We start from the raw sequence: 12,890 nt of genomic DNA on the forward strand, positions 1-12,890 counted from the left end.
GATCTGACCTGGTTTGTGCTGTAAACAGTGGAACACAACTGTACCAGACAGAAAGGCCACGCCATGAGTGCTACGATTGCAAAATTAGTATTAAAAAAATCCGAGAGTAATTTCTCTCACACTTCATAAGGGAAAAAAGAGAGTTGTTATAGGTGAGCAATCATCAAATCCCAGGTAATTAGCAGTTAGTGCTACTGATTGGCCAGACTGTCTTCACACCTGACTCCCACGTAGAGGGAGGGTGGAAAAGCAGCAGTTCTCGGACCTTGCAGAGTACGGTAAGGTAATGTATTTCGGAGGGAAAGTGAGGACAGCCTACCTCCACACGGCAGGGGGACCAGTCGCCCAGCACCCATCTGTAGCAGGGCCTTATGGGACAGGGCTTGATCTGAGAGAGCTGGGACGGACACGGCCTTCCCTCCTCCTGGGCCGGCTGCAGCACGCGCCGTGAGCGCAGCATGTGACCTGCAGGGACGCAGAGCAAGGTGAGCGTCCGGTTCTGCACAGTTCATCATGATGAGTTATGTCGCTGACGCTTTTATCCAGGGGAGTTACAGTTGATTAGACTAAGCAGGGGACAATTCCCCCCGGAGCAATGCCGGGATAAGGACCATGCTCAAGGGGATTGTATCATGGCCACACCGGAGCTTGAACCACCAACCTTCCGGGTCCCAGTCATGAACCTTAGCCACGAGGCTACAGGGTGCACCACTCTTTTAACAGCCTAAGGCAGGTAATGTTTCCCCAAAGAAAAGTGGTAACTGAGAGAAATTGTCCATTTCCCTGTGGTGTCCTGGTCAATTCCTTTCCTCACCTCCAGGGGGCATTTGACTTTCACAGGTACTCTCATGTGGGACAAAATAATACAATCGACAGACTTCTGTAACATTTACATGTGCATTTTCATTAAACCACCCAGAGTATATCATTATAAAAAAAACATTATGTCTGTGAAGTTGGTGGTCTGTCAAACTATTTTAGGACAACCTCGTTACTGAAGATTAAAAGGCGCACAGATATTTCCTTGCTGATAAACATCCTTCAAATATTGATTAACCTGATAGATCTTACACAAAGCATTCAGTTCTCAGTTTAGAATGAATTCCTTTAATATCCTTTAATATTTAACATCCTTGCTGCCCTTTGACAGCTGAAAATCCCTACAAACATTAAAAGACGAGAAATAGAAATCTAGAAATGCCAATTTTCTCTGGCACACAATAAACAGCCTGACTGATGAAGTTTCATACTGATGTAGAGGTGGGAATTTCGGATGGAAAGTCAACCACCATTGCGCAATTAAGATTAATGAAGATTGGTGAATGTTTTAATCAGGCATGGATCTCCACGGAACATGGGTCCGGGAGAAGAGACAACATTCATGGTCAGATAATTAGCGTTTTCATTATGCATGAACTAATAAAGCTTCCCATCCTATACGAGAAAAAGTAATTGGAAACAACTGGGAGATCCTGAATCAGCAATGAAATTAAAATGTTTATTTTGACTGATGAGCCATTCATTATGAGAAAATAAACGATGAGCATTTCTTTAACCTATCATTTTCTGACAACTACTATACGGCATATTATGTGTTGGCACACCTTTATGAAGTATTTACACATCCACCGGCATTCAATCAATACAGTAACTTCCCTGATATTTTCCTGCACTATTCTGACACATTGCATCATTGCAATGTCTAGCGTGTACATAGTATTTGCAGTGTAATTATACAGTCAATGACAGGTGAAAAACTAGCAGAAGACACATACGTTACTAACAATAAAGGCAAGATAACGAAAATAAATACCTTGGTTACCACACGTGTGTGAGCACTCGGTCCATGATGACCATTCTGAGAGGAGGCAGCTCACAGGACAGGCCACCACACAATGGAGACTCAACTTCCACTGCTTCTCCAAGTCCAACTGCAACACAGGGGCAACAGCGAGGAACATGCATGCTGGTGTTAGTTCAGGAGGTTATTACTACACAAAAACAACAAGCAGCTTAATGGGTTCTGGAGCAGAGAAGTGGTTAGGGAAATTGACTTGTTATCAGGAGGCTGCAAGTTTGAATCCTGGGGGAAAACATTTTAAATTGCTTCCATGTGGCGCATACCGAGCACCACGAAACAATTTCTTTAATGTTGGAAAGCCAATTAGTCATAAAGGTCCTGATCCTCCAGCCTCCACACTTATTAATAGTTTAATCACACAGGAAACCTTATTGAGAAACAGAGTTAAAGCCCTTCTCCTTAGAGACTGAGGGGTGAAATGAAGATGCGGCACGCTGGGTGAGAATGAAGGCGCCGCCTCAAACGCTCACCTCCTCACACACGCTCACCTCCTCACACACGCTCAGCTCCTCACACACGCTCAGCTCCTCACACACGCTCACCTCCTCACACACGCTCAGCTCCTCTCACACACACTCAGCTCCTCTCACACACGCTCACCTCCTCACACACGCTCAGCTCCTCACACACACACTCAGCTCCTCTCACACACGCTCACCTCCTCACACACGCTCAGCTCCTCTCACACGGCCAGATCCTCACACATGCTCACCTCCTCACACACGCTTACCTCCTCACGCACGGCCAGATCCTCACACATGCTCACCTCCTCACACACTCACCTCCTCACACACGCTCAGCTCCTCACACAAGCTCACCTCCTCACACACTCACCTCCTCACACACGCTCACCTCCTCACACACGCTCAGCTCCTCACACACACGTTCAGCTCCTCACACACGCTCACCTCCTCACCTCCTCACACACACTCACCTCCTCACACACACGTTCAGCTCCTCACACACACTCACCTCCTCACACATGTTCAGCTCCTCACACACACTCACCTCCTCACACACGCGCACCTCCTTACACACACGTTCAGCTCCTCACACACACTCACCTCCTCACACACGCGCACCTCCTCACCCACACGTTCAGCTCCTAACACGCTCACCTCCTGACACATGCTCACCTCCTCACACACGTTCAGCTCCTCACACACACTCAGCTCCTCACACACGCTCACCTCCTCACACACGCTCACCTCCTCACACACACTCACCTCCTCACACACACATTCAGGTCCTCACACACACTCATCTCCTGACACACACGTTCAGCTCCTCACACACGCTCACCTCCTCACACACACGTTCAGCTCCTCACACACGCTCACCTCCTCACACATGCTCACCTCCTCACCTCCTCACACACACATTCAGGTCCTCACACACACTCACCTCCTGACACACATGTTCAGCTCCTCACACACACTCACCTCCTCACACACACTCACCTCCTGACACACACGTTCAGCTCCTCACACATGCTTACCTCCTCACACACACGTTCAGCTCCTCACACACGCTCACCTCCTTACCTCCTCACACACACTTACCTCCTCACACACACAGTCAGATCCTCACACACACTCACCTCCTCACACACGCTCACCTCCTCACACACACGTTCAGCTCCTCACACACGCTCACCTCCTCACCTACGCTCACCTCCTTACACACTCACCTCCTCACACACACTCACTTCCTCACACACGCTCACCTCCTCACACACATTCAGCTCCTCACACACACTCACCTCCTGACACACACGTTCAGCTCCTCACACACGCTCACCTCCTGACACACACTCACCTTCTCACACACACTCATCTCTCCACACACACTCACCTCCTCACACACACGTTCAGCTCCTCACACACACTCACCTCCTCTCACACACGCTCAGCTCCTCACACACGCTCACCTCCTCACACACGCTCAGCTCCTCTCACACACACTCAGCTCCTCTCACACACGCTCACCTCCTCACACACGCTCAGCCCCTCTCACACACACTCAGCTCCTCTCACACACGCTCACCTCCTCACACACGCTCAGCTCCTCTCACTGGCCAGATCCTCACACATGCTCACCTCCTCACACACGCTTACCTCCTCACGCACGGCCAGATCCTCACACATGCTCACCTCCTCACACACTCACCTCCTCACACACACTCAGCTCCTCACACAAGCTCACCTCCTCACACACGCTCAGCTCCTCACACACACGTTCAGCTCCTCACACACGCTCACCTCCTCACCTCCTCACACACACTCACCTCCTCACACACACGTTCAGCTCCTCACACACACTCACCTCCTCACACATGTTCAGCTCCTCACACACACTCACCTCCTCACACACGCTCACCTCCTTACACACACGTTCAGCTCCTCACACACACTCACCTCCTCACACATGTTCAGCTCCTCACCTCCTGACACACGCTCACCTCCTCACCCACACGTTCAGCTCCTAACACGCTCACCTCCTGACACATGCTCACCTCCTCACACACGTTCAGCTCCTCACACACACTCAGCTCCTCACACACGCTCACCTCATCACACACGCTCACCTCCTCACACACGCTCACCTCCTCACACACACATTCAGGTCCTCACACACACTCATCTCCTGACACACACGTTCAGCTCCTCACACACGCTCACCTCCTCACACACACGTTCAGCTCCTCACACACGCTCACCTCCTCACACATGCTCACCTCCTCACCTCCTCACACACACATTCAGGTCCTCACACACACTCACCTCCTGACACACATGTTCAGCTCCTCACACACACTCACCTCCTCACACACACTCACCTCCTGACACACACGTTCAGCTCCTCACACATGCTTACCTCCTCACACACACGTTCAGCTCCTCACACACGCTCACCTCCTTACCTCCTCACACACACTTACCTCCTCACACACACAGTCAGATCCTCACACACACTCACCTCCTCACACACGCTCACCTCCTCACACACACGTTCAGCTCCTCACACACGCTCACCTCCTCACCTACGCTCACCTCCTTACACACTCACCTCCTCACACACACTCACTTCCTCACACACGCTCACCTCCTCACACACACATTCAGCTCGTCACACACACTCACCTCCTGACACACACGTTCAGCTCCTCACACACGCTCACCTCCTGACACACACTCACCTCCTGACACACACTCACCTTCTCACACACACTCATCTCTCCACACACACTCACCTCCTCACACACACGTTCAGCTCCTCACACACACTCACCTCCTCACACACACGTTCAGCTCCACACACACGCTCACCTCCTCACACACACGTTCAGCTCCTCACACACGCTCACCTCCTCACACACACTCACCTCCTCACACATGCTTACCTCCTCACACACACTCACCTCCTCACAAACATTCAGCTCCTCACACATGCTCACCTCCTCACACACGCTTACCTCCTCACACACACTCACCTCCTCACACATGCTTACCTCCTCACACACACGTTCAGCTCCTCACACACGCTCACCTCCTCACACACACATTCAGCTCCTCACACACGCTCACCTCCTCACACACACTCACCTCCTCACACACACACTCACCTCCTTACACACACTCACCTCCTCACACACACACTCACCTCCTTACACACGCTCAGCTCCACAACCTTTCCATCGCTGCGTACGCAGTCTAGAAGACGCGTCCTCATTCCCCTTCCGCAGATAGCATTCTCGCTCAGCCGACAAGTGCTCCAGTCTGAAAACGTTCACATGCATAAAAACACACATGCAGACACACACACACACACATTTTCATTTTTTAGGGTTTTGTTGACGTGGCACTAAACTCTGTTGACCAACCAGATTCTAGGTTTACTGATTGTAAGATATAATAGTTGTAGTTCAGCATACCAAAAATTGTACGTTTAGCTAAGTCTCAAGGACAAATGAGTATTGCTGACACATCGCACTTGTTGTAAGATAGGTAAGTAAAGTTTTACAGGTGTAGTTGAGCACCATGAACAGTCTGTACAATATGTGAGCACACCTGACAAACGGTGGGTGCAGCAGATGTTATGGTTCCCCTTCCGGCCGGGAACACAGTGTACAAAAAAAAGTAGGAGAGCTAAATATACCTGACAGGTTGTACTGGTAGGAGAAGCAGGTGCTGTTGAGAATGCAGTTCTCTGTCTGAATGTCCTCTGGGCAGGTTTTCCCAGTCTCAGGCGGGCGCAGTATCTGCCTCTGCCTCTTCCGTACTGTGCTGTGGTCACAGGGCTACAGGGAAGCATAGATAACGCTAACGCTAACCTCAGTACCGTAACAAAGTATTGCAGCAAGGCAGAACATGTGAGGTGGTGCTCAAAAGACCACTTCAACCCTGGATAGTAGGAGTAGTATGGTGGTAAGATGACTCGTGTCTCCATGGCTGTCAGTCTGTAAGTTAAGATGTGGAACTGGACAGGTCAACAGGTTTAATGATCAACTGTAATGGTCATTAGTGAGGGCAGTTCTGAAACTGATCAATACTGTGCACTTGGGCATTGGGCTCGCTGAATAATTGTGCTAATTATTTACAAGTGGAACAAAAGATCTACACTCTGTCACTGAATCGATTTGACTCGTGCGATTGACTTGATTTGGCTTGTAATTTCTGTATTTAGAATAGTGACCACCAATATTATTGGCCACCCTGGAAACTATTAGCAAAATAAAGGCTATAAAAATATCTTAGTTATTCTTAGATGACCCTACATTCATAAAATGAGAAAAATCAAATCTTTAATCTTTAGAAAAAAATGTTTTCTTAAAAAAGACATTTTCAAAAAAAAAGAAAAAAAAAGTGTGACAATTGTTGTCAATGCTATAAATAGTTACTAACCAAATCAAAATGAAGTATATTCCCATTCATATTTTACTTGACGCACACCTGAGTCTGTAGGAGCTATAACTGTATATCGTCATTCTGGTTCACTGTGGCATAAATATGAGACGACACACAGGTGAAAACCTCTTAGTCATCCATCACCATGAGAAGCTCAGAGAACACACAAATGAAGTGAGACAATCGCTTGTTGACCTTCATAAATCAGTTATGTAGAAAAAATGTATGATGTATAGATCTGTGACCTTTTTCCCAGAAAGGCCTGGAGAACTACTGTACATGGCATTATGGAATCCATCAAAGACCAGGAGAGTTTAGACCAAAATCTTCCAGAACCTGAAGGCTACTGTAAAAATGGGCCGTGGTTGGAGACCATTAAACAATAAACTGAATTTACTCCTGCACTTTTTTCTCATATTAATTGAGGGTGTCAATAATTCTGGTGGGTGCTGTATTGTGGAGGAGGTGGGGCACTTTTAACATAAAAAAAAAAAATGACAATGAGACAAATCGTATTTGACACCTGGCCTTTAACATCTATGGCATTGTATTGGGGTCAGAAAGAGAAAGTAACATGGTCTACTAAATACTCAAAAACACTGGAGAGATTCCACATTCCACATTACATGTTCTGTCAAGGTTTTGCGACAAAAATTGCTGTACCGTAGACTAACTACGTTAAATGTATTGATACGGTTTCGAGAAATAGCCTCACGAGAGGACAGGAACTCCACTGGCCCCACGGTGACATCACGCAGTGGTCCGGGCAGGGCAGGAAGCAGGTCTGAGCTCTGAAGGGCATCTCTTCCGGGTCACAGAGGCTGTCGTCCAGGCCTTCCCCCGGGCCCTCTCCGCTGACCTTCACACATCTGCGGACCGGGGAGGACAGGAAGTGAGGTCAGCAGGGCAGGAAGTGAGGTCAGCAGAACGTCTGCCGGGCGACCGCCTGGACTCACCGGACTTTGCGGCTCTGCACCCCCTCCCCGCAGGCCGGTGGCTTGTCCACGGTGTTTATGGCACACACGGACCAGGGCTCCGTCACCCAGACGAACCGACTGCACTCGCTGTAGCACAGCACTGCCTCTGACACCTGGGGACACACACGGTAACACCGCAGGGCTGTTACCAGGCAACGTCACAACCAAACCCGTATCGCCAGTCCACAGACAACATCACAACCAAACCCATATTGCCAGTCCATAGGCAACGTCACAACCAAACCTACATCGCTGGTCGATACGGTCAGAAAATAACAAACTGGAGGCCGCATACTATTTTATATGAGCTATAAAGTTGACATGTTATAGGCTATGTCACGTAAAATGTTACCATTAAATGTTACGAGTATTACTGCATTTGTAAAAAAAACAACAACAACACAATGTAATGGATGCTCTATTCAGTGTATGACAGGAAGGCCTTATTCTGCCTGACTTGACTCATGTTACCATACAAGACATCAGGGGTCTCATTACTGTTTATATGCGCAAAATTGCAAAACTCACCAAACATTCAATTTAAAAGAAAACAAAAAACCATCCGTTTCTCACATATGGTCATTTTCTGCGGTTAGTAACAAGTAAATAACTAAAAGTCCTAATCTAATGGAGATGTTGCCAAGCATGCAAGCATATCATTTGTCATTTTGATAATGGGCAACATCATTATGATGAGATAATGATATCAACAGAAACGAACTCCAGACTGATAACACTTGTAAAGGTCACAACATAATCATCCCATCACCCAGTTAAAAGCACTGCCAATACAATAATATTTAACTCCCATGTCCTGGCAGAGGGAACTAGCTCATTATACAATTACTGATATATTTCAAAGCAACAGACGTATGAAAATCAAGCGCTGCCACAAGCAGTGCTTTAAAGCAGTGCTTTAACATTTGCACTGCAAATGTTAAAGAAATGGCAGCATTTTCTGAATGGTACTTTATGCACAGTTAGATACGCCATTAGCCTGCCAAATAAGGATTTTTTCTTTGACCTCACACGCAATGTCAATGGGAATTTTCTCTTTTCCTATTAGCCATACTTAGATCAGAGCATAAAGCATGCCATAATGGAGGTGGTGTTCTGTGATAAATCTGAGCACGCTTTCACAAAGCAGTCTCTTCCACACATGCAAGCATGCATGCATACACGCATGGACACACACATACAGGTACATTACATTACAGTCATTTAGCTGACTTACAGTTGATTAGACTAAGCAGGGGACAATCCCCCATCGAGCAATGTAGGGTTAAGGACCCAAAAGCAGCATGGATCTTATTGTGGCTACACTGGGGCTTAAACCAGAAACCTTCTGGGCCCCAGTCAAACACCTTGTGACATGGCTCAGGCAGTAAGAGCAGTCGTCTGGCAGTCGGAGGGTTGCCGGTTCGATCCCCCACCCAGGCTGTGTCAAAGTGTCCCTGAGCAAGACACCTAACCCCCAAATGCTCCTGATGAGCTGGTCGGCACCTTGCATGGCAGCCAATTGCCGTTAGTGTGTGAGTGTGTGTATGAATTGGTGAATGAGAAGCATCAATTGTACAGCGCTTTGGATATATAAATGCCAATATAAATGCCAACCATTTACCATTTACCTTAGCCACTAGACTACAGGCTGCCCCCACTGACATGCACAAACATGCGCATGCGCGCACACAAGCACAGACAGAGCACAAAGTGGGTGTGAAAGAGTGGTATGGTGTTTAATTAATGGAGTGAGATGAGGCATTATGGAGTGAGATTAGACACACAGCTCTACCACTCCCTTGTATTATATCTCATAGTTTCCTGTGCTGGGCTGAAAACATAATTATAGCTATCCACATTAACACATTAACGCACACCTAAACGTGTTTGAATGTACATAATGTACGGTATCATCAAAATACAGAGTAAAGCTTTTGGATTCGGTTATTTGGTCAAACCTCTTCGACAAAAATTATTTAAGTTCTGCATCTTGGTGCTAAACTTTAGCTTGTCAGTAACTGTCCTGTTATCAATATGATACAGGGCACGAACTCAACAACAAAACTTTCATAAAAGCGAACACAACGTGCTTCTCACATCATGGAAGCAGGAACTATCAAACACTGACAGGACAAAACACATAAAAGGCTCTTCCTCTTCCTATTTACGGATCTTAAAAATATTTTCTACCCATCATCTACCCGTTACACTTACTTTCAATTCAAGACCCTTTTCACAATGTAAAAATACAAAATGGTCGGCGCATATGAGATGGGTTTCAAAAAAGGTTTTTGATTATTCACAACATGATGAAGCACCAGATGTTTTTTTTTATTTTTTTTTAACGAATGGCAGGACGGAATGCGGCGGACTTGTTCAGGCGTACTTCACATCCACATAAGCACTCAGATCAAATGAAAGCAGTGTTACCGCCGCACAAAAGCAGAAGATCGCGAGTGGGAGACCGGGCATGCATTGGCGTCGTTAATGAAAGCGGAGTACACAAACACGGAATAACACTGACCTGAGCCTTTGTGGACATCCGTATTAGCAGTGCGGGACGAGCAGAGGGGGAAGGAAAGGAATGATATATCCATTAGTTTGAGTATTTTATTTATTTATTTTTTTTACTTTCCATCCGCGCTCGCGAAGTTGCTAAACCTGCCTTCGCGACGCTAATCTGTCTATAGACTGTGCAAATGATCTAATTAAGCGCCATCTCCACACATGATCGTTTTGTTTTATTGAATGATTAATCCTGATGAGAAGCAAATACTGCAATGTTCTGTACCGCTCCCAAGGCTAGCGCTTTTTGTGTGCGGTGTAGAGATTTTTGTGGGGAAAAACGAAAGAAAAATAGGTGTTCCCCTAAGGCAGAACCTGAACACATTCACTGACCTGAGCACATTCATCCTACAATGAGCTACACAAATCACTCCCAGTTAAGCGAAGACTCTGAACTGTAATGCCATGTACAGTTCATAGTTTGTCAACTTCTTCCACTTTGTTCAAAATTTGTTCAAAAGGTCCTTGTAGAATGAGTCTAAAATGTAGAGAAAGTCAATACTGAGGTCAAAGCAAGCTAATTTACCAATAATGAGAGTTACTGGCCAACATAGTTGCAGTTTATATTGAATATTGAACTTCCCATTAAAATGCAGACACTGCATTGGTCATATCAGCCTCCTCTGTCAGTAAAACACAAATTATTTGACACATGGCCACAGTATAACACAAATTAAGGAAGATGCTTTTTTTGTTCATCATACCCATAACCTAATAATGAAGAATCATTATTATATGGGTCAGATACATATCAGTAGGTGGGACTGTTCAGGTGTTAATGAGAGAATGTAAGATAGAGGAACATTTTAAGTAGCCTTTGGTAGTGAGGAATTCCTCACTATGGTTGGTTTTCCATAGTGAGGAATTCTCTTTTAAAACACTGAGGAGTTTTACAAACATGAATCCTGCCTTAATTTGTTACTTTGAACTAAATACAAATCGTTATAATAATGATTTAAATAGATCTAATAAGCATGTCGCCGACTATTCCCATGAATGGATGACATTGTGAAATACAAGGAAAGTGTTGAGGTTTCATTTAGAAACATAATCTATGAAATTTTGAGTGAGTAATTAGCCTGGTTTATGACACTGCATATGTGATCTAAATGACGGCACAAAGCAGCAAGGCAGTTTGACTGGCAGAGAGCGAGTTCAGCGCTCAGTGTGAAATGGTCACTACGACTGACCTTGGCCATGAGATGGCTATCAGCAGCTGCGAGCGCAATCCTCTCTTATCCACGATGACTCTATCACTGAGAGACCTTTTCACACAGCTCTGTGAAATGAGATACGCAGAGGAAGCAACAATCCCAGGGACTGTAAGCCTGGCAGGTACCCTCCCGTACGCTCTGTAAATTCCTTTAACTGTCACACTCTGTCTTGGTCTACAAATAGTGGGTCTCTGCTTCTGTCAGTCCCCAGGACATAACACAACACAACTGTGCCTCAGGACAGTTCACGGAGATGAATGTGTCTTTCATGGCGTACATCTAACAGATGTACATCTTCCGTTGCTGTATTGGATGTCTGGTGCCCTACAACGATTCGGAAAATGGAATATGAAGAGTTGGGCATTCAGCAAGACAAAAATATTAATCAAGTGCACCCTCCAGCGAATATATTTTAGACGTACAGACCAAGAACATACCGTACAAGATTAGTTTCTGAATTCCACCAAGATGTCAAGCAATCACTATGATACTGAAGGCTCATTTCACTGAGTTGAGACAGACTGGACCTCATAGAATGTCAATGCTGAAAGTAACTATACTGGTGAAAATTTAACTAAATTGATTGTTTTCAAGCAGTATGTCAATAGGTTTGCCTTGGTGATCACCTGTCTTATTCTCATACACTGAACCACACTTGCAACAATGCTCATTTCCATAACAGTATCACAATTTTCTGCCAGTCACCCATAATGTACCAGCCCGAATATTGGAGACGGGGCTACGTCCCATCGATAAATCCTACGGACAAATCAATCTACCTACTGTACGTACAATGGGTATCACCCCATTAGGTTACGCTGCAGATGGCCTTTCCCTGCTGTCCCATTTCCTCTGGGAGTTCATTATTTTAAAAAAATTCATCCATCTTACTTTGCAATTCTAATCAGTTTATATATTCAGGGCTAACCTTCGTAAGTGAAGTAAATGTTCCAGGCCATCAGGAACACAGGGGGAGTCTGTTGAAGCTGGAAAGGCTCCAGAAGCAAACTGAACTCTGCCACCTGGGGTTGTCTGAAGAATATGCAGATTCCTCTCAGAATACCCGCTGCCTACCTCGCCTGAACTGCTGCTGTACGACAGCACTCACCTCTCCATAAATCACACCGAATTACCTGGATATGAGCGCCAAAGCTTTAGGTTGTGAGATGAAACCCCCCCCCCCAGTCAATTGTGTCTTAATTACAAATATCAGCTAAGCCAGGTTAAATAGAAAGTGATTCAGGAACGAAGTTCACCGTTTTCTTGGTTTCCTATTGACGTTCTTCACATCCCACAGGCAGAACAAGTGATATGGCAGCAAATGAATTATAATTACTGGAAAAAAGCTTTTTATATAGCCGTGAAA

General features: G+C 46.0%; 1 protein-coding gene across 1 annotated transcript in view; it reads right to left on the minus strand.

Moving 5' to 3' along the window:
- thsd7ba (thrombospondin, type I, domain containing 7Ba) overlaps positions 1-12,890 on the minus strand; it is a 174,360-nt gene that overhangs the window by 12,830 nt on the left and 148,640 nt on the right. Inside the window, exons 17-22 of the mRNA XM_061226317.1 lie at positions 7,725-7,858; positions 7,484-7,637; positions 6,020-6,161; positions 5,525-5,640; positions 1,814-1,931; positions 320-465 (exon numbers count right to left, since the gene is read on the minus strand). Coding sequence (XP_061082301.1) covers positions 320-465; positions 1,814-1,931; positions 5,525-5,640; positions 6,020-6,161; positions 7,484-7,637; positions 7,725-7,858 — 810 coding nt within the window. The remainder of the gene's footprint in view (positions 1-319; positions 466-1,813; positions 1,932-5,524; positions 5,641-6,019; positions 6,162-7,483; positions 7,638-7,724; positions 7,859-12,890) is intronic.

This window comes from Conger conger, chromosome 17, assembly GCF_963514075.1.
Source record: "Conger conger chromosome 17, fConCon1.1, whole genome shotgun sequence".
NCBI classification, from domain to species: Eukaryota; Metazoa; Chordata; class Actinopteri; order Anguilliformes; family Congridae; genus Conger; species Conger conger.